The sequence below is a fragment of the Clavelina lepadiformis genome, chromosome 8 (assembly GCF_947623445.1).
Source record: "Clavelina lepadiformis chromosome 8, kaClaLepa1.1, whole genome shotgun sequence".
NCBI classification, from domain to species: domain Eukaryota; kingdom Metazoa; phylum Chordata; class Ascidiacea; order Aplousobranchia; family Clavelinidae; genus Clavelina; species Clavelina lepadiformis.
This window is the reverse complement of record NC_135247.1, coordinates 1,714,056-1,732,896: the sequence shown is the minus strand read 5'-3', so window position 1 is coordinate 1,732,896 and position 18,841 is coordinate 1,714,056. Positions and strand designations below refer to the sequence as shown.

The 18,841-nt window shown below is 36.2% G+C and overlaps 3 protein-coding genes and 1 long non-coding RNA gene across 5 annotated transcripts; 3 read left to right on the top strand and 1 right to left on the bottom strand.

Moving 5' to 3' along the window:
- Positions 1-3,759: 3,759 nt before the first annotated feature.
- On the top strand, positions 3,760-5,282 carry LOC143469158 (uncharacterized). The gene is made up of 5 exons (XM_076966742.1): positions 3,760-3,822; positions 4,003-4,120; positions 4,234-4,370; positions 4,593-4,719; positions 4,823-5,282. Exons 1-5 carry the CDS (start codon positions 3,807-3,809, stop codon positions 4,941-4,943), a joined length of 519 nt encoding a protein of 172 aa, XP_076822857.1. The 5' UTR covers positions 3,760-3,806; the 3' UTR covers positions 4,944-5,282.
- A 3,476-nt stretch (positions 5,283-8,758) lies between these two features.
- On the top strand, positions 8,759-10,464 carry LOC143469153 (uncharacterized). 2 transcript variants are annotated; one of them, XM_076966736.1, is made up of 6 exons: positions 8,759-8,848; positions 8,955-9,015; positions 9,191-9,308; positions 9,422-9,558; positions 9,781-9,907; positions 10,011-10,464. In XM_076966736.1, the coding sequence occupies exons 2-6, from the start codon at positions 9,000-9,002 to the stop codon at positions 10,129-10,131; spliced, it is 519 nt and encodes a 172-aa protein (XP_076822851.1). In that variant the 5' UTR covers positions 8,759-8,848; positions 8,955-8,999; the 3' UTR covers positions 10,132-10,464. The 2 variants fall into 2 exon arrangements, with proteins under 2 accessions (XP_076822851.1, XP_076822850.1); XM_076966735.1 differs by having other exon boundaries at positions 8,766-9,015.
- LOC143469154 (uncharacterized) lies at positions 9,765-14,394 on the bottom strand. The gene is made up of 3 exons (XR_013119070.1): positions 14,282-14,394; positions 10,682-10,855; positions 9,765-9,858 (listed from the first exon to the last, which is right to left on the bottom strand). It is a non-coding gene; the product is annotated as an uncharacterized LOC143469154 (long non-coding RNA).
- Positions 14,395-14,815: 421 nt separating this feature from the next.
- LOC143469145 (uncharacterized) lies at positions 14,816-16,524 on the top strand. The gene is made up of 5 exons (XM_076966724.1): positions 14,816-15,064; positions 15,245-15,362; positions 15,476-15,612; positions 15,835-15,961; positions 16,065-16,524. The coding sequence occupies exons 1-5, from the start codon at positions 15,049-15,051 to the stop codon at positions 16,183-16,185; spliced, it is 519 nt and encodes a 172-aa protein (XP_076822839.1). The 5' UTR covers positions 14,816-15,048; the 3' UTR covers positions 16,186-16,524.
- Positions 16,525-18,841: the final 2,317 nt, after the last annotated feature.

The following is an 18,841-nucleotide window of genomic DNA, read 5'->3' as shown; positions in this document are numbered from 1 at the left end:
ACCAAAAAAAATCATTCGACTCTCGAAGGTCTCTGGAGTCTATGTAGACGTTAAGAACAAAGGTCATTATTGAAGGGTCAGGAAAACCATCATAGTGACTTAACAAAGCGATATTTTTCCACATTTTCAGCTTTGTATAAAAAGTCGTTGTTTTGCAGAATTTGCAATTTTTTATGAATTGATATCAACTACTGGAGTTTGTCGGCTGACTAATCATGAGTCGTATTAGTGCTGCATAAAAGCAGAAAATCGTTGCGTTTTGGAATTTCCAATTTTTTATGGATGTTCATTAGCTACTGGAGTCCGCCGTTTGAGTCCAATAGCCTAAACGGGCGATCCAAAACCAATATTATCGCTTAGTTGGGATTATTTGCTACCTTTTTTGCTGTTACCCATTGCAAGCGATCAAAAATAAAGCTTATTTTAATTCTTTTTTTTTAAAACCAAGCAGCAATTTTTAATTGTTATTGCGACATCTTGATGCCTATAAAACTTATTTTCGTATTTTAAGCAAAATACGATAATCTAAGCCTTGGCAAATGACCAAATAGATTTCTATCCTTACAAAAATCACCTGATCTTAGTTTAACAAGGGTTAGACTATTGTAAGCCTGTTTAGTACAACTTCAATTTTAAATTAAAAATAGCCTTTACCGTAAACAACTCAGAGGCTAATTTTCTTACTTGTAAATGTGAAAGTAAATTCTTGTATCGGTTTGCCAACTACATAGGAAAATGTTCTAAAAACATTTTGTCTGCAAAACCGTAGTTGATTTAGCAGACTGAATAACAAAGGACAACGTGCATTATATTTTTACATGTTCCTTTCTATATATAAATAGGTACTTAGTTGAACCGCTGATAGTTTGACGTTTATCTTCCGCTTCTTCGTACCGCCAACGTATTTACGCGTTTCAACTACATGCTGACGTCATAACGATAACGCCATAACGACATCGGAAGTGGCATTGTTTCTGTGCTCTTCGCTGACGGTTAATCAGAACTGGAAAGTTTACCACTGCGTTTAATTCAAAAGGTCTTTGTTTTGGCATAATTGTAACGTTCAGTAGACCTTTTGCGCCATCCGTTGTGCGCATGCGCGAAAAATGCGTTGTCGGAAAGTGTGATGACAAATGAACTTCATGTCCTAGAAAATGCAGGTAAAATCATTTACAGGTACTCATTTTGTTACAATTAGACAACGCTACCACAATTTTTGGACAATAAATTATAGATTACTACTCTTATATGCATTCTGACAAATTTCAGACAAGTTCTGAGCGGTGAACAATTCAAAAGTCAGGTCGAAGTCATAGTTGCAGGCTTTGCTCTAAAATGCTGTACAATGACGTTGCTGCTCATTGTCTAGAAATCTATTTGGTCAATCGTGAGGAATTCATTGACATATTTTGCTTAAAATAAAAAAGTGAAATTAAAAACTAATAAAATGTCACAATATTAATTGAAAAATGTCACTGCGTCCAAAGAAAACAATTAAAATAATTTTCAATTTTTATCACTTGATATCGGCAACAGAAAGAAGGTAACAACTAATGTCTATTAAGCGAATAATGTAAAAGTTGAATTATAGATACATTTTCGGGTGAAATAATTATGGCAATTATGGTGTTCGGCTAAAATCAATACATCACCAAAGTGAACCAGAATTAGCCAGACGATGAATTCCAATAATTAATACACATTCATAGAAAATTGAGAATTCTGCAACGCAACGATTTCCTACTTTTATGCTGCAGCAAAGTGAGCCAGGATTAGTCAGACGATGAATTCCAGTAGTTAATACACATCCATAGAAAGTTGGGAATTTTGCAACGCAACGATTTCCTACTTTTATGCTACAGCAAAGTGAACCAGGATTAGTCAGACAATGAATTCCAGTAGTTAATACGCATTCATAGAAAATTGGGAATCCTGCAATACAACGATTTCCTACTTTTATGCTGCAGCAAAGTGAACCAGGATTAGTCAGACAATGAATTCCAGTAGTTAATACACATTCATAGAAAATTGGGAAATCTGCAACGCAACGATTTCCTACTTTTACGCAGAATCAAATTGAGCCAGGATTAGTCAGACAATGAATTCCAGTAGTTAATACACATTCATAGAAAATTGGGAATTCTGCAACACAACGATTTCCCACTTTTATGCTGCAGCAAATTGAGCCAGGATTAGTCAGACAATGAATTCCAGTAGTTAATACACATCCATATAAAATTGGGATTTCTGCAACGCAACGATTTCCTACTTTCATGCTGCAGCAAAGTGATCCAGGATTAGTCAGACAATGAATTCCAGTAGTTAATACACATCTATAGAAAATTGAGAATTCTGCAATACAACGATTTCCTACTTTTATGCAGCACCAAAGTGAGCCAGGATTAGTCAGACAATGAATTCCAGTAGTTAATACACATCCATAGAAAATTGGGAATTCTGCAATACAACGATTTCCTACTTTTATGCAGCACCAAAGTGAGCCAGGATTATTCAGAAAATGAATTCCAGTAGTTAATACACACCCATTGAAAATTGGGAATTCTGCAACACAACGATTTCCTACTTTTATGCTGCAGCAAAGTGAGCCAGGATTAGTCAGACAATGAATTCCAGTAGTTAATACACATCCATAGAAAATTGGGAATTCTGCAACACAACGATTTCCTACTTTTATGCTGCAGCAAAGTGAGCCAGGATTTGTCAGATTATTATCAGATTTTTCAGAGTTTTCATTGGGTTATTCTTCAACCACTTATCTACAAACAACTACATAACTAAAATTTAACAGATAAGTGTGTTGGTTGGAACGTCGAATTTCCGATTATTTGAATCGAGTTAGCATATACAGTAGCCCACTGCGACACTAGGCTATTGTTCAAGTTAATATCCAGGTAGCCTACGCACGGGCTCCTTGAGCAACTTTCTCTGTTCAGACCTTGTAATTGGAATTTTCCTTTCCAGACTAGTTCCTAACTTCTCTCTGTACTCTCTATATGTAGACACCAAAGTTCCCCAAACCTGGTCACGCAACTGGACCCAGTAGTGGCTTCAGGTTGAGGCGAGCGATGCGGCCTCGTCGGGCTCCATTCCAAGAGGGCGGCCCTATTTGTGTATAGGCGCTGAAAAAAAACAAACACTGCACACGAATATTAGCCTATAGTGAAGCCATAAGTTACTCTTTAGTTTTCAATAATCCAGAATTATATGATCATGAATGTCAATCTTACACACTTAACTCATCAACTGGAGTTGATTAACTTTCATCCCAACACGTTACCCATTGTAATCTCCGGTTTTTTTTCTATACACATCGCTCAGAATACTTATATTGCATCTAAGGGGTGTACATTAATTAAAACAAATTATACACATAATTTTAGACAATCATCGCCGTTAATTGTATGCACACTGCAAGCAAGTATGACTCAACGAAAATGGATTGTCGTCAACAATAGGAATCGTGGAAACGCGAACCTTTTTCTTTCAGCTTGATCAGACCGGCTATAAAGAGGCTGGGTTAATGGCCAAAAATCAAGAGTCTTAGGACAAGAGTTGAGCCTTTAAGACACGGAATAATCAGACAAGTGTCAAAGACACCGCAATGACTTATCTTTACGATATAACTGGCGATTGGGGTAATGCAAGTCAGGAAGTTAAGGGTTATGTTATACTTGCTTACTATATATAATATGTTGAAGTTTACGTGATTTTGTTGTTAGAAGTTGGTATTATATTTGCAGATTACATTGCCCGAAAAGTAATACATTTGTTTGCTAATAATCAACATGAGCACTCAAAGAGGTAACGAAATTGAACACGATTTGCCTTGCATTAAGCTTATATTGCAAGTCAATAGCCTATTATCTTGTTATAATGGAAAACGATTAAATGCAAAAATATTGCACAACATGAAAACTGATTTGTTTTGATTTTTGTGCTCATCGCAAACACGGTTTTGACAATTAAATTTGTTTTCAACAGGAACCCAGTCTCTTCCTACATCGGATAAGAATACCTTGAACTTGACCTTCAGTTTTCCCATCCCATACAATGGCACAAAACCCCAAGTGACGGCAACTGTACAAGGAAGCATCGGAACGTACGAACGACAATGACCGGTGTTAGCTATAGATGAAAAGAATTGACGAAACGTTGAACTCTATTAGAAGCCACATTAAATGCATAAAGTTTACAAACAATAATTTCTAACAGATACAAAGTTCAAGACGTCGTTATTACCCCTTTACAGTTCAAGTTTGGCGTGACTCGTACTGACCAAACTAACGGATGGACTGAAGAGCCACAGTTAGAATGGACTGCTGTAGGAAGAGAAGTACCTCCGGCAGAAGGTACTGGTGTGATTTTTACTCGTTAATACACGTTTAAAAAGCGCACAATTACCTTTATAATAACTTACTTTGTGAAATTACTACCTTGTCTGCTGTAGCTGTTATGTACAAAAACCTAAAACTTTATTATCACATCAACTTATTCGTTTGTTCAAGTCATATAAATAACTGATTAGCTTGTCAGACTATTCCGTTTTATATGTTATCCGAATCTTTCTTCAGGAACTCAGGTCATTGAAAAATCCAGCTCCAACACAGCAGACATAACGGTCAAGTTCCCATCAACAATAGATCCAGCACCTAAAAAAATATTTGCTTGGGTTATTGGAGATTTCTTTGGCCAGATAACGTAAGTGACTCTTATTGTGTAATGATGACATCAGGCCAAAAGTGCATGTGCTATGGACCATTGATAAACTGTATTGAAACACGTTATTTTAACAATGTTACAGATACGCTGTACAAATGGGCAGCATTAACAGCAGTGGTTTTCAATGCACGGTTAAACGAACTGATACTACCAGCGGTTGGGATGAAAGCCCTTCTTTGTTCTGGACCATAATTCAAAAATAACAACTGCTTTTCAACATCTGGAAATTGCGCACTCTTGTAGCCAATAATATTACGAATGTGTGATTTAATATGTCTACTGAAAGTTATCTTATATAATATTATATTGTTGTCAACGAAAAATTAATCATGCGTAGAAAGTTTTGCACTTTGAGTCCAATGTGTATCTCTACTGTAGTGGTGGAGTACACGATGAATTGCTGGTTCACACCTTGTCTATGATTCGTAAAAATTATGACCGCGTTTAAAGTGCATTCTATATTTCTTTGTGAGGTGATTGTCATTGATCGTGCTGCTTGTATCCAATAATTCGTAATCAAATATTAAACGGAATCTAATCAATTGCCATTGTGTGTCTTATGCTGCTTATGCTAACTTTTGAGAGACTTCTAGAAACAACAGTGATTAGCAAAGACCACAACTAAGCATTAAATGTTTGTAGTTTCAACACATTCCATCACGTCTTTAAATTACAGCTTCTTTTACTTTAAGAAAAATTATGTTCAGATTGAGATTATTCAGCAGATTTAAATTAACCCGGCTCTCATATAACCTCATGTCACTTCCATGCCTGTTGCATTGTTGTCCACATTGGCTCTCAAACTTTACCCGAGCCGAGTACCCAACTCCAGGTGTTTGGAGATGACGATGGAGGGGAAGGAACAAGCAATCGTTCCCGGCAGTAGTCAGCCTGGCAAGCTCCCTCTTTAACGTCGAACGTCGGCATCTACAATTGTAGAAAGTTATTTCACACTCTACCCGACTATATCTCTATTAATCATTTGTAGTAGGTGTTACCAAAAAAAATCATTCGACTCTCGAAGGTCTCTGGAGTCTATGTAGACGTTAAGAACAAAGGTCATTATTGAAGGGTCAGGAAAACCATCATAGTGACTTAACAAAGCGATATTTTTCCACATTTTCAGCTTTGTATAAAAAGTCGTTGTTTTGCAGAATTTGCAATTTTTTATGAATTGATATCAACTACTGGAGTTTGTCGGCTGACTAATCATGAGTCGTATTAGTGCTGCATAAAAGCAGAAAATCGTTGCGTTTTGGAATTTCCAATTTTTTATGGATGTTCATTAGCTACTGGAGTCCGCCGTTTGAGTCCAATAGCCTAAACGGGCGATCTAAAACCAATATTATCGCTTAGTTGGGATTATTTGCTACCTTTTTTGCTGTTACCCATTTCAAGCGATTAAAAATAAAGCTTATTTTAATTCATTTTTTAAAACCAAGCAGCAATTTTTAATTGTTATTGCGACATCTTGATGCCTATAAAACTTATTTTCGTATTTTAAGCAAAATACGATAATCTAAGCCTTGGCAAATGACCAAATAGATTTCTATCCTTACAAAAATCACCTGATCTTATTTTAACAAGGGTTAGACTATTGTAAGCCTGTTTAGTACAACTTCAATTTTAAATTAAAAATAGCCTTTACCGTAAACAACTCAGAGGCTAATTTTCTTACTTGTAAATGTGAAAGTAAATTCTTGTATCGGTTTGCCAACTACATAGGAAAATGTTCTAAAAACATTTTGTCTGCAAAACCGTAGTTGATTTAGCAGACTGAATAACAAAGGACAACGTGCATTATATTTTTACATGTTCCTTTCTATATATAAATAGGTACTTAGTTGACCGCTGATAGTTTGACGTTTATCTTCCGCTTCTTCGTACCGCCAACGTATTTACGCGTTTCAACTACATGCTGACGTCATAACAATAACGCCATAACGACATCGGAAGTGGCATTGTTTCTGTGCTCTTCGCTGACGGTTAATCAGAACTGGAAAGTTTACCACTGCGTTTAATTCAAAAGGTCTTTGTTTTGGCATAATTGTAACGTTCAGTAGACCTTTTGCGCCATCCGTTGTGCGCATGCGCGAAAAATGCGTTGTCGGAAAGTGTGATGACAAATGAACTTCAGGTCCTAGAAAATGCAGGTAAAATATATTACAGGTACTCATTTTGTTACAATTAGACAACGCCACCACAATTTTTGGACAATAAATTATAGATTACTACTCTTATATGCATTCCGACAAATTTCAGACAAGTTCTGAGCGGTGAACAATTCAAATGTCAGGTCGAAGTCATAGTTGCAGGCTTTGCTCTAAAATGCTGTACAATGACGTTGCTGCTCATTGTCTAGAAATCTGTTTGGTCAATTGTGAGGACTTCATTGACATATTTTGCTTAAAATAAAAAAGTGAAATTTAAAACTAATAAAATGTCACAATATCAATTGAAAAATGTCACTTAGTCCAAAGAAAACAATTAAAATAATTTTCAATTTTTATCACTTGATATCGGCAACAGAAAGAAGGTAACAAATAATGTCTATTAAGCGAATAATGTAAAAGTTGAATTATAGATACATTTTCGGGTGAAATAATTATGGCAATTATGGTGTTCGTCTAAAATCAATACATCACCAAGGTGAACCAGAATTAGCCAGACGATGAATTCCAATAATTAATACACATTCATAGAAAATTGGGAATTCTGCAACGCAACGATTTCCTACTTTTATGCTGCAGAAAAGTGAGCCAGGATTAGTCAGACAATGAATTCCAGTAGTTAATACACATCCATAGAAAGTTGGGAATTTTGCAACGCAACGATTTCCTACTTTTATGCTACAGCAAAGTTAGCCAGTATTAGTCAGACAATGAATTCCAGTAGTTAATACACATTCATAGAAAATTGGGAATTCTGTAACGCAACGATTTCCTACTTTTACGCAGAATCAAATTGAGCCAGTATCAGTCAGACAATGAATTCCAGTAGTTAATACACATTCATAGAAAATTGGGAATTCTGTAACGCAACGATTTCCTACTTTTACGCAGAATCAAATTGAGCCAGGATTAGTCAGACAATGAATTCCAGTAGTTAATACACATTCATAGAAAATTGGGAATTCTGCAACGCAACGATTTCCTACTTTTATGCTGCACCAAAAGGAGCCAGGATTAGTCAGATTATTATCAGATTTTTCAGAGTTTTCATTGGGTTATTCTTCAACCACGTATTAACAAAATACTGCATAACTAAAGTTTAACAGATAAGTGTGTTGGTTGGAACGTCGAACTCGCGATTATTTGAATCGACTTAGTATATACAGTAGCCCACTGCGACACTATGCTATTGCTCAGGGAATATCAAAGTACGCACGGCCCCTTAAGCAACTTTCTGTGCTCATACCCTGAAATTGGAATTTTCCTTTCTAGACTGGTTCCCAACTTCTCTCTGTACTCTCTATATGTAGACACCAAAGTTCCCCAACCCTGGCCACGCCACTGAACCCCTTAGTGGCTTTAGGTTGAGGCGAGTGATGCGGCCGCGACGGGCTCCCCTCCAAGAGGTATTTGTGTGTACGCGCTGTAAAAAAAAACAAACCTTGCACACGAATATTAGCCTATAGTGAAGCCATACTCTTTGTTTTGCAATAATCCAGAATTATATGATTAATAATGTCAAGCTTACACACTTTACTCATCAATTGGAGTTGATTACTCTTCACCCCAACACGTTACTCATTGTAATCTCCGGTTTGTTTTTCTCCTCACATCGCTCAGAATACTTATATTGCATCTAAAGTGTGTAGGTTAATTAAAACAAATTATACACATAATTTTAGACAATCATCGCCGTTAATTATATGCACACTGCAAGCAAGTATGACTCAACGAAAATGGATTGTCGTCAACAATAGGAATCGTGGAAACGCAAAACTTTTTCTTTCAGCTTGATCAGACCGGCTATAAAGAGGCTGGGTTAATGGCCAAAAATCAAGAGTCTTAGGACAAGAGTTGAGCCTTTAAGACACGGAAAAATCAGACAAGTGTCAAAGACACCGCAATGACTTATCTTTACGATATAACTGGCGATTGGGGTAATGCAAGTCAGGAAGTTAAGGGTTATGTTATACTTGCTTACTATATATAATATGTTGAAGTTTACGTGATTTTGTTGTTAATAAGTCGGTGCTATATTTGCAGATTACATTGCCTAAAAAGTAATACATTTGTTTGCTAATAATCAAGATGAGCACTCAAAGAGGTAACGAAATTGAATACGATTTGCCTTGCATTAAGCTTATATTGCAAGTTAATATTATCTTGTTATAATGGAAAACGATTAAATGCAAAAATATTGCAAAACATGAAAACTGATTTGTTGTGATTTTTGTGTTCATCGCAAACACGGTTTTGACAAGTAAATTTGTTTTCAACAGGAACCCAGTCTCTTCCTACATCGGATAAGAATACCTTGAACTTGACCTTCAGTTTTCCCATCCCATACAATGGCACAAAACCCCAAGTGACGGCAACTGTACAAGGAAGCATCGGAACGTACGAACGACAATGACCGGTGTTAGCTATAGATGAAAAGAATTGACGAAACGTTGAACTCTATTAGAAGCCACATTAAATGCATAAAGTTTACAAATAATAATTTCTAACAGCTACAAAGTTCAAGACGTCGTTATTACCCCTTTACAGTTCAAGTTTGGCGTGACTCGTACTGACCAAACTAACGGATGGACTGAAGAGCCACAGTTAGAATGGACTGCTGTAGGAAGAGAAGTACCTCCGGCAGAAGGTACTGGTGTGATTTTTACTCGTCAATACACGTTTAAAAAGCGCACAATTACCTTTATAATAACTTACTTTGTGAAATTACTACCTTGTCTGCTGTAGCTGTTATGTACAAAAACCTAAAACTTTATTATCACATCAACTTATTCGTTTGTTCAAGTCATATAAATAACTGATTAGCTTGTCAGACTATTCCGTTTTATATGTTATCCGAATCTTTCTTCAGGAACTCAGGTCATTGAAAAATCCAGCTCCAACACAGCAGACATAACGGTCAAGTTCCCATCAACAATAGATCCAGCACCTAAAAAAATATTTGCTTGGGTTATTGGAGATTTCTTTAGCCAGATAACGTAAGTGACTCTTATTGTGTAATGATGACATCAGGCCAAAAGTGCATGTGCTTTGGACCGTTGATAAACTGTATTGAAACACGTTGTTTTAACAATGTTACAGATACGCTGTACAAATGGGCAGCATTAATAGCAGTGGTTTCCAATGCACGGTTAAACGAACTGATACTACCAGCGGTTGGGATGAAAGCCCTTCTTTGTTCTGGACCATAATTCAAAAATAACAACTGCTTTTCAACATCTGGAAATTGCGCACTCTTGTAGCCAATAATATTTCGAATGTGTGATTTAATATGTCTACTGAAAGTTATCTGATATAATATTATATTGTTGTCAACGAAAAATTAATCATGCGTAGAAAGTTTTGCACTTTGAGTCCAATGTGTATCTCTACTGTAGTGGTGGAGTACACGATGAATTGCTGGTTCACACCTTGTCTATGATTCGTAAAAATTATGACCGTGTTTAAAGTGAATTCTACGTTTCTTTGTGAGATGATTGTCATTGATCGTGCTGCTTGTATCCAATAATTCAAAATCAAATATTAAACGGAATCTATTCAATTGCCATTGTGTGTCTTATGCTGCTTATGATAACTTTTGAGAGACTTCTAGAAACAACAGTAATTAGCAAAGACCACAACTAAGCATTAAATGTTTGTAGTTTCAACACATTCCATCACGTCTTTAAATTACAGCTTCTTTTGCTTTAAGAAAAATTATGCTCAGATTGAGATTATTCAGCAGATTTAAATTAACCCGGCTCTCATATAACCTCATGTCACTTCCATGCCTGTTGCATTGTTGTCCACATTGGCTCTCAAACTTTACCGGAGCCGAGTACCCAACTCCAGGTGTTTGGAGATGACGATGGAGGGGAAGGAACAAGCAATCGTTCCCGGCAGTAGTCAGCCTGGCAAGCTCCCTCTTTAACGTCGAACGTCGGCATCTACAATTGTAGAAAGTTATTTCACACTCTACCCGACTATATCTCTATTAATCATTTGTAGTAGGTGTTACCAAAAAAAATCATTCGACTCTCGAAGGTCTCTGGAGTCTATGTAGACGTTAAGAACAAAGGTCATTATTGAAGGGTCAGGAAAACCATCATAGTGACTTAACAAAGCGATATTTTTCCACATTTTCAGCTTTGTATAAAAAGTCGTTGTTTTGCAGAATTTGCAATTTTTTATGAATTGATATCAACTACTGGAGTTTGTCGGCTGACTAATCATGAGTCGTATTAGTGCTGCATAAAAGCAGAAAATCGTTGCGTTTTGGAATTTCCAATTTTTTATGGATGTTCATTAGCTACTGGAGTCCGCCGTTTGAGTCCAATAGCCTAAACGGGCGATCTAAAACCAATATTATCGCTTAGTTGGGATTATTTGCTACCTTTTTTGCTGTTACCCATTTCAAGCGATTAAAAATAAAGCTTATTTTAATTCATTTTTTAAAACCAAGCAGCAATTTTTAATTGTTATTGCGACATCTTGATGCCTATAAAACTTATTTTCGTATTTTAAGCAAAATACGATAATCTAAGCCTTGGCAAATGACCAAATAGATTTCTATCCTTACAAAAATCACCTGATCTTATTTTAACAAGGGTTAGACTATTGTAAGCCTGTTTAGTACAACTTCAATTTTAAATTAAAAATAGCCTTTACCGTAAACAACTCAGAGGCTAATTTTCTTACTTGTAAATGTGAAAGTAAATTCTTGTATCGGTTTGCCAACTACATAGGAAAATGTTCTAAAAACATTTTGTCTGCAAAACCGTAGTTGATTTAGCAGACTGAATAACAAAGGACAACGTGCATTATATTTTTACATGTTCCTTTCTATATATAAATAGGTACTTAGTTGACCGCTGATAGTTTGACGTTTATCTTCCGCTTCTTCGTACCGCCAACGTATTTACGCGTTTCAACTACATGCTGACGTCATAACAATAACGCCATAACGACATCGGAAGTGGCATTGTTTCTGTGCTCTTCGCTGACGGTTAATCAGAACTGGAAAGTTTACCACTGCGTTTAATTCAAAAGGTCTTTGTTTTGGCATAATTGTAACGTTCAGTAGACCTTTTGCGCCATCCGTTGTGCGCATGCGCGAAAAATGCGTTGTCGGAAAGTGTGATGACAAATGAACTTCAGGTCCTAGAAAATGCAGGTAAAATATTTTACAGGTACTCATTTTGTTACAATTAGACAACGCTACCACAATTTTTGGACAATAAATTATAGATTACTACTCTTATATGCATTCTGACAAATTTCAGACAAGTTCTGAGCGGTGAACAATTCAAAAGTCAGGTCGAAGTCATAGTTGCAGGCTTTGCTCTAAAATGCTGTACAATGACGTTGCTGCTCATTGTCTAGAAATCTATTTGGTCAATCGTGAGGACTTAATTGACATATTTTGCTTAAAATAAAAAAGTGAAATTAAAAACTAATAAAATGTCACAATATTAATTGAAAAATGTCACTGCGTCCAAAAAAAACAATTAAAATAATTTTCAATTTTTATCACTTGATATCGGCAACAGAAAGAAGGTAACAACTAATGTCTATTAAGCGAATAATGTAAAAGTTGAATTATAGATACATTTTCGGGTGAAATATTTATGGCAATTATGGTGTTCGGCTAAAATCAATACATCACCAAAGTGAACCAGAATTAGCCAGACGATGAATTCCAATAATTAATACACATTCATAGAAAATTTGGAATTCTGCAACGCAACGATTTCCTACTTTTATGCTGCAGCAAAGTGAGCCAGGATTAGTCAGACGATGAATTCCAGTAGTTAATACACATCCATAGAAAGTTGGGAATTTTGCAACGCAACGATTTCCTACTTTTATGCTACAGCAAAGTTAGCCAGGATTAGTCAGACAATGAATTCCAGTAGGTAATACGCATTCATAGAAAATTGGGAATTCTGCAATACAACGATTTCCTACTTTTATGCTGCAGCAAAGTGAACCAGGATTAGTCAGACAATGAATTCCAGTAGTTAATACACATTCATAGAAAATTGGGAATTCTGCAACGCAACGATTTCCTACTTTTACGCAGAATCAAATTGAGCCAGGATTAGTCAGACAATGAATTCCAGTAGTTAATACACATTCATAGAAAATTGGGAATTCTGCAACACAACGATTTCCCACTTTTATGCTGCAGCAAATTGAGCCAGGATTAGTCAGACAATGAATTCCAGTAGTTAATACACATTCATAGAAAATTGGAAATTCTGCAACACAACGATTTCCTACTTTTATGCTGCAGCAAAGTGAGCCAGGATTAGTCAGACAATGAATTCCAGTAGTTAATAGGCCTACACATTCATAGAAAATTGGGAATTGTGTAACGCAACGATTTCCTACTTTTATGCTGCAGCAAAGTGAGCCAGGATTAGTCAGACAATGAATTCCAGTAGTTAATACACATTCATAGAAAATTGGGAATTCTGCAACACAACGATTTCCTACTTTTATGCTGCAGCAAATTGAGCCAGGATTAGTCAGACAATGAATTCCAGTAGTTAATACACATCCATATAAAATTGGGAATTCTGCAACGCAACGATTTCCTACTTTCATGCTGCAGCAAATTGAGCCAGGATTAGTCAGACAATGAATTCCAGTAGTTAATACACATCCATATAAAATTTTGATTTCTGCAACGCAACGATTTCCTACTTTTATGCTGCAGCAAAGTGATCCAGGATTAGTCAAACAATGAATTCCAGTAGTTAATACACATCTATAGAAAATTGGGAATTCTGCAATACAACGATTTCCTACTTTTATGCAGCACCAAAGTGAGCCAGGATTATTCAGAAAATGAATTCCAGTAGTTAATACACACCCATTGAAAATTGGGAATTCTGCAACACAACGATTTCCTACTTTTATGCTGCAGCAAAGTGAGCCAGGATTAGTCAGACAATGAATTCCAGTAGTTAATACACATCCATAGAAAATTGGGAATTCTGCAACACAACGATTTCCTACTTTTATGCTGCAGCAAAGTGAGCCAGGATTTGTCAGATTATTATCAGATTTTTCAGAGTTTTCATTGGGTTATTCTTCAACCACTTATCTACAAACAACTACATAACTAAAATTTAACAGATAAGTGTGTTGGTTGGAACGTCGAATTTCCGATTATTTGAATCGAGTTAGCATATACAGTAGCCCACTGCGACACTAGGCTATTGTTCAAGTTAATATCCAGGTAGCCTACGCACGGGCTCCTTGAGCAACTTTCTCTGTTCAGACCTTGTAATTGGAATTTTCCTTTCCAGACTAGTTCCTAACTTCTCTCTGTACTCTCTATATGTAGACACCAAAGTTCCCCAAACCTGGTCACGCAACTGGACCCAGTAGTGGCTTCAGGTTGAGGCGAGCGATGCGGCCTCGTCGGGCTCCATTCCAAGAGGGCGGCCCTATTTGTGTATAGGCGCTGAAAAAAAACAAACACTGCACACGAATATTAGCCTATAGTGAAGCCATAAGTTACTCTTTAGTTTTCAATAATCCAGAATTATATGATCATGAATGTCAATCTTACACACTTAACTCATCAACTGGAGTTGATTAACTTTCATCCCAACACGTTACCCATTGTAATCTCCGGTTTTTTTTCTATACACATCGCTCAGAATACTTATATTGCATCTAAGGGGTGTACATTAATTAAAACAAATTATACACATAATTTTAGACAATCATCGCCGTTAATTGTATGCACACTGCAAGCAAGTATGACTCAACGAAAATGGATTGTCGTCAACAATAGGAATCGTGGAAACGCGAACCTTTTTCTTTCAGCTTGATCAGACCGGCTATAAAGAGGCTGGGTTAATGGCCAAAAATCAAGAGTCTTAGGACAAGAGTTGAGCCTTTAAGACACGGAATAATCAGACAAGTGTCAAAGACACCGCAATGACTTATCTTTACGATATAACTGGCGATTGGGGTAATGCAAGTCAGGAAGTTAAGGGTTATGTTATACTTGCTTACTATATATAATATGTTGAAGTTTACGTGATTTTGTTGTTAAAAGTTGGTATTATATTTGCAGATTACATTGCCCGAAAAGTAATACATTTGTTTGCTAATAATCAACATGAGCACTCAAAGAGGTAACGAAATTGAATACGATTTGCCTTGCATTAAGCTTATATTGCAAGTCAATAGCCTATTATCTTGTTATAATGGAAAACGATTAAATGCAAAAATATTGCACAACATGAAAACTGATTTGTTTTGATTTTTGTGCTCATCGCAAACACGGTTTTGACAATTAAATTTGTTTTCAACAGGAACCCAGTCTCTTCCTACATCGGATAAGAATACCTTGAACTTGACCTTCAGTTTTCCCATCCCATACAATGGCACAAAACCCCAAGTGACGGCAACTGTACAAGGAAGCATCGGAACGTACGAACGACAATGACCGGTGTTAGCTATAGATGAAAAGAATTGACGAAACGTTGAACTCTATTAGAAGCCACATTAAATGCATAAAGTTTACAAACAATAATTTCTAACAGATACAAAGTTCAAGACGTCGTTATTACCCCTTTACAGTTCAAGTTTGGCGTGACTCGTACTGACCAAACTAACGGATGGACTGAAGAGCCACAGTTAGAATGGACTGCTGTAGGAAGAGAAGTACCTCCGGCAGAAGGTACTGGTGTGATTTTTACTCGTTAATACACGTTTAAAAAGCGCACAATTACCTTTATAATAACTTACTTTGTGAAATTACTACCTTGTCTGCTGTAGCTGTTATGTACAAAAACCTAAAACTTTATTATCACATCAACTTATTCGTTTGTTCAAGTCATATAAATAACTGATTAGCTTGTCAGACTATTCCGTTTTATATGTTATCCGAATCTTTCTTCAGGAACTCAGGTCATTGAAAAATCCAGCTCCAACACAGCAGACATAACGGTCAAGTTCCCATCAACAATAGATCCAGCACCTAAAAAAATATTTGCTTGGGTTATTGGAGATTTCTTTGGCCAGATAACGTAAGTGACTCTTATTGTGTAATGATGACATCAGGCCAAAAGTGCATGTGCTATGGACCATTGATAAACTGTATTGAAACACGTTATTTTAACAATGTTACAGATACGCTGTACAAATGGGCAGCATTAACAGCAGTGGTTTTCAATGCACGGTTAAACGAACTGATACTACCAGCGGTTGGGATGAAAGCCCTTCTTTGTTCTGGACCATAATTCAAAAATAACAACTGCTTTTCAACATCTGGAAATTGCGCACTCTTGTAGCCAATAATATTACGAATGTGTGATTTAATATGTCTACTGAAAGTTATCTTATATAATATTATATTGTTGTCAACGAAAAATTAATCATGCGTAGAAAGTTTTGCACTTTGAGTCCAATGTGTATCTCTACTGTAGTGGTGGAGTACACGATGAATTGCTGGTTCACACCTTGTCTATGATTCGTAAAAATTATGACCGCGTTTAAAGTGCATTCTATATTTCTTTGTGAGGTGATTGTCATTGATCGTGCTGCTTGTATCCAATAATTCGTAATCAAATATTAAACGGAATCTAATCAATTGCCATTGTGTGTCTTATGCTGCTTATGCTAACTTTTGAGAGACTTCTAGAAACAACAGTGATTAGCAAAGACCACAACTAAGCATTAAATGTTTGTAGTTTCAACACATTCCATCACGTCTTTAAATTACAGCTTCTTTTACTTTAAGAAAAATTATGTTCAGATTGAGATTATTCAGCAGATTTAAATTAACCCGGCTCTCATATAACCTCATGTCACTTCCATGCCTGTTGCATTGTTGTCCACATTGGCTCTCAAACTTTACCCGAGCCGAGTACCCAACTCCAGGTGTTTGGAGATGACGATGGAGGGGAAGGAACAAGCAATCGTTCCCGGCAGTAGTCAGCCTGGCAAGCTCCCTCTTTAACGTCGAACGTCGGCATCTACAATTGTAGAAAGTTATTTCACACTCTACCCGACTATATCTCTATTAATCATTTGTAGTAGGTGTTACCAAAAAAAATCATTCGACTCTCGAAGGTCTCTGGAGTCTATGTAGACGTTAAGAACAAAGGTCATTATTGAAGGGTCAGGAAAACCATCATAGTGACTTAACAAAGCGATATTTTTCCACATTTTCAGCTTTGTATAAAAAGTCGTTGTTTTGCAGAATTTGCAATTTTTTATGAATTGATATCAACTACTGGAGTTTGTCGGCTGACTAATCATGAGTCGTATTAGTGCTGCATAAAAGCAGAAAATCGTTGCGTTTTGGAATTTCCAATTTTTTATGGATGTTCATTAGCTACTGGAGTCCGCCGTTTGAGTCCAATAGCCTAAACGGGCGATCTAAAACCAATATTATCGCTTAGTTGGGATTATTTGCTACCTTTTTTGCTGTTACCCATTTCAAGCGATTAAAAATAAAGCTTATTTTAATTCATTTTTTAAAACCAAGCAGCAATTTTTAATTGTTATTGCGACATCTTGATGCCTATAAAACTTATTTTCGTATTTTAAGCAAAATACGATAATCTAAGCCTTGGCAAATGACCAAATAGATTTCTATCCTTACAAAAATCACCTGATCTTATTTTAACAAGGGTTAGACTATTGTAAGCCTGTTTAGTACAACTTCAATTTTAAATTAAAAATAGCCTTTACCGTAAACAACTCAGAGGCTAATTTTCTTACTTGTAAATGTGAAAGTAAATTCTTGTATCGGTTTGCCAACTACATAGGAAAATGTTCTAAAAACATTTTGTCTGCAAAACCGTAGTTGATTTAGCAGACTGAATAACAAAGGACAACGTGCATTATATTTTTACATGTTCCTTTCTATATATAAATAGGTACTTAGTTGACCGCTGATAGTTTGACGTTTATCTTCCGCTTCTTCGTACCGCCAACGTATTTACGCGTTTCAACTACATGCTGACGTCATAACAATAACGCCATAACGACATCGGAAGTGGCATTGTTTCTGTGCTCTTCGCTGACGGTTAATCAGAACTGGAAAGTTTACCACTGCGTTTAATTCAAAAGGTCTTTGTTTTGGCATAATTGTAACGTTCAGTAGACCTTTTGCGCCATCCGTTGTGCGCATGCGCGAAAAATGCGTTGTCGGAAAGTGTGATGACAAATGAACTTCAGGTCCTAGAAAATGCAGGTAAAATATATTACAGGTACTCATTTTGTTACAATTAGACAACGCCACCACAATTTTTGGACAATAAATTATAGATTACTACTCTTATATGCATTCCGACAAATTTCAGACAAGTTCTGAGCGGTGAACAATTCAAATGTCAGGTCGAAGTCATAGTTGCAGGCTTTGCTCTAAAATGCTGTACAATGACGTTGCTGCTCATTGTCTAGAAATCTGTTTGGTCAATTGTGAGGACTTCATTGACATATTTTGCTTAAAATAAAAAAGTGAAATTTAAAACTAATAAAATGTCACAATATCAATTGAAAAATGTCACTTAGTCCAAAGAAAACAATTAAAATAATTTTCAATTTTTATCACTTGATATCGGCAACAGAAAGAAGGTAACAAATAATGTCTATTAAGCGAATAATGTAAAAGTTGAATTATAGATACATTTTCGGGTGAAATAATTATGGCAATTATGGTGTTCGTCTAAAATCAATACATCACCAAGGTGAACCAGAATTAGCCAGACGATGAATTCCAATAATTAATACACATTCATAGAAAATTGGGAATTCTGCAACGCAACGATTTCCTACTTTTATGCTGCAGAAAAGTGAGCCAGGATTAGTCAGACAATGAATTCCAGTAGTTAATACACATCCATAGAAAGTTGGGAATTTTGCAACGCAACGATTTCCTACTTTTATGCTACAGCAAA

What these genes read in the sequence shown, in the direction of transcription:
- LOC143469158 (XM_076966742.1), top strand. An exon ending in GTACAAGGAAGCATCGGAAC is followed by an intron (nt 4,121 to 4,233) that starts GTACGAACGACA and finishes AATTTCTAACAG; the next exon opens with ATACAAAGTTCAAGACGTCG. An exon ending in GATTTCTTTGGCCAGATAAC is followed by an intron (nt 4,720 to 4,822) that starts GTAAGTGACTCT and finishes ACAATGTTACAG; the next exon opens with ATACGCTGTACAAATGGGCA.
- LOC143469153 (XM_076966736.1), top strand. An exon ending in GTACAAGGAAGCATCGGAAC is followed by an intron (nt 9,309 to 9,421) that starts GTACGAACGACA and finishes AATTTCTAACAG; the next exon opens with CTACAAAGTTCAAGACGTCG. An exon ending in AGAAGTACCTCCGGCAGAAG is followed by an intron (nt 9,559 to 9,780) that starts GTACTGGTGTGA and finishes ATCTTTCTTCAG; the next exon opens with GAACTCAGGTCATTGAAAAA.
- LOC143469145 (XM_076966724.1), top strand. An exon ending in GTACAAGGAAGCATCGGAAC is followed by an intron (nt 15,363 to 15,475) that starts GTACGAACGACA and finishes AATTTCTAACAG; the next exon opens with ATACAAAGTTCAAGACGTCG. An exon ending in GATTTCTTTGGCCAGATAAC is followed by an intron (nt 15,962 to 16,064) that starts GTAAGTGACTCT and finishes ACAATGTTACAG; the next exon opens with ATACGCTGTACAAATGGGCA.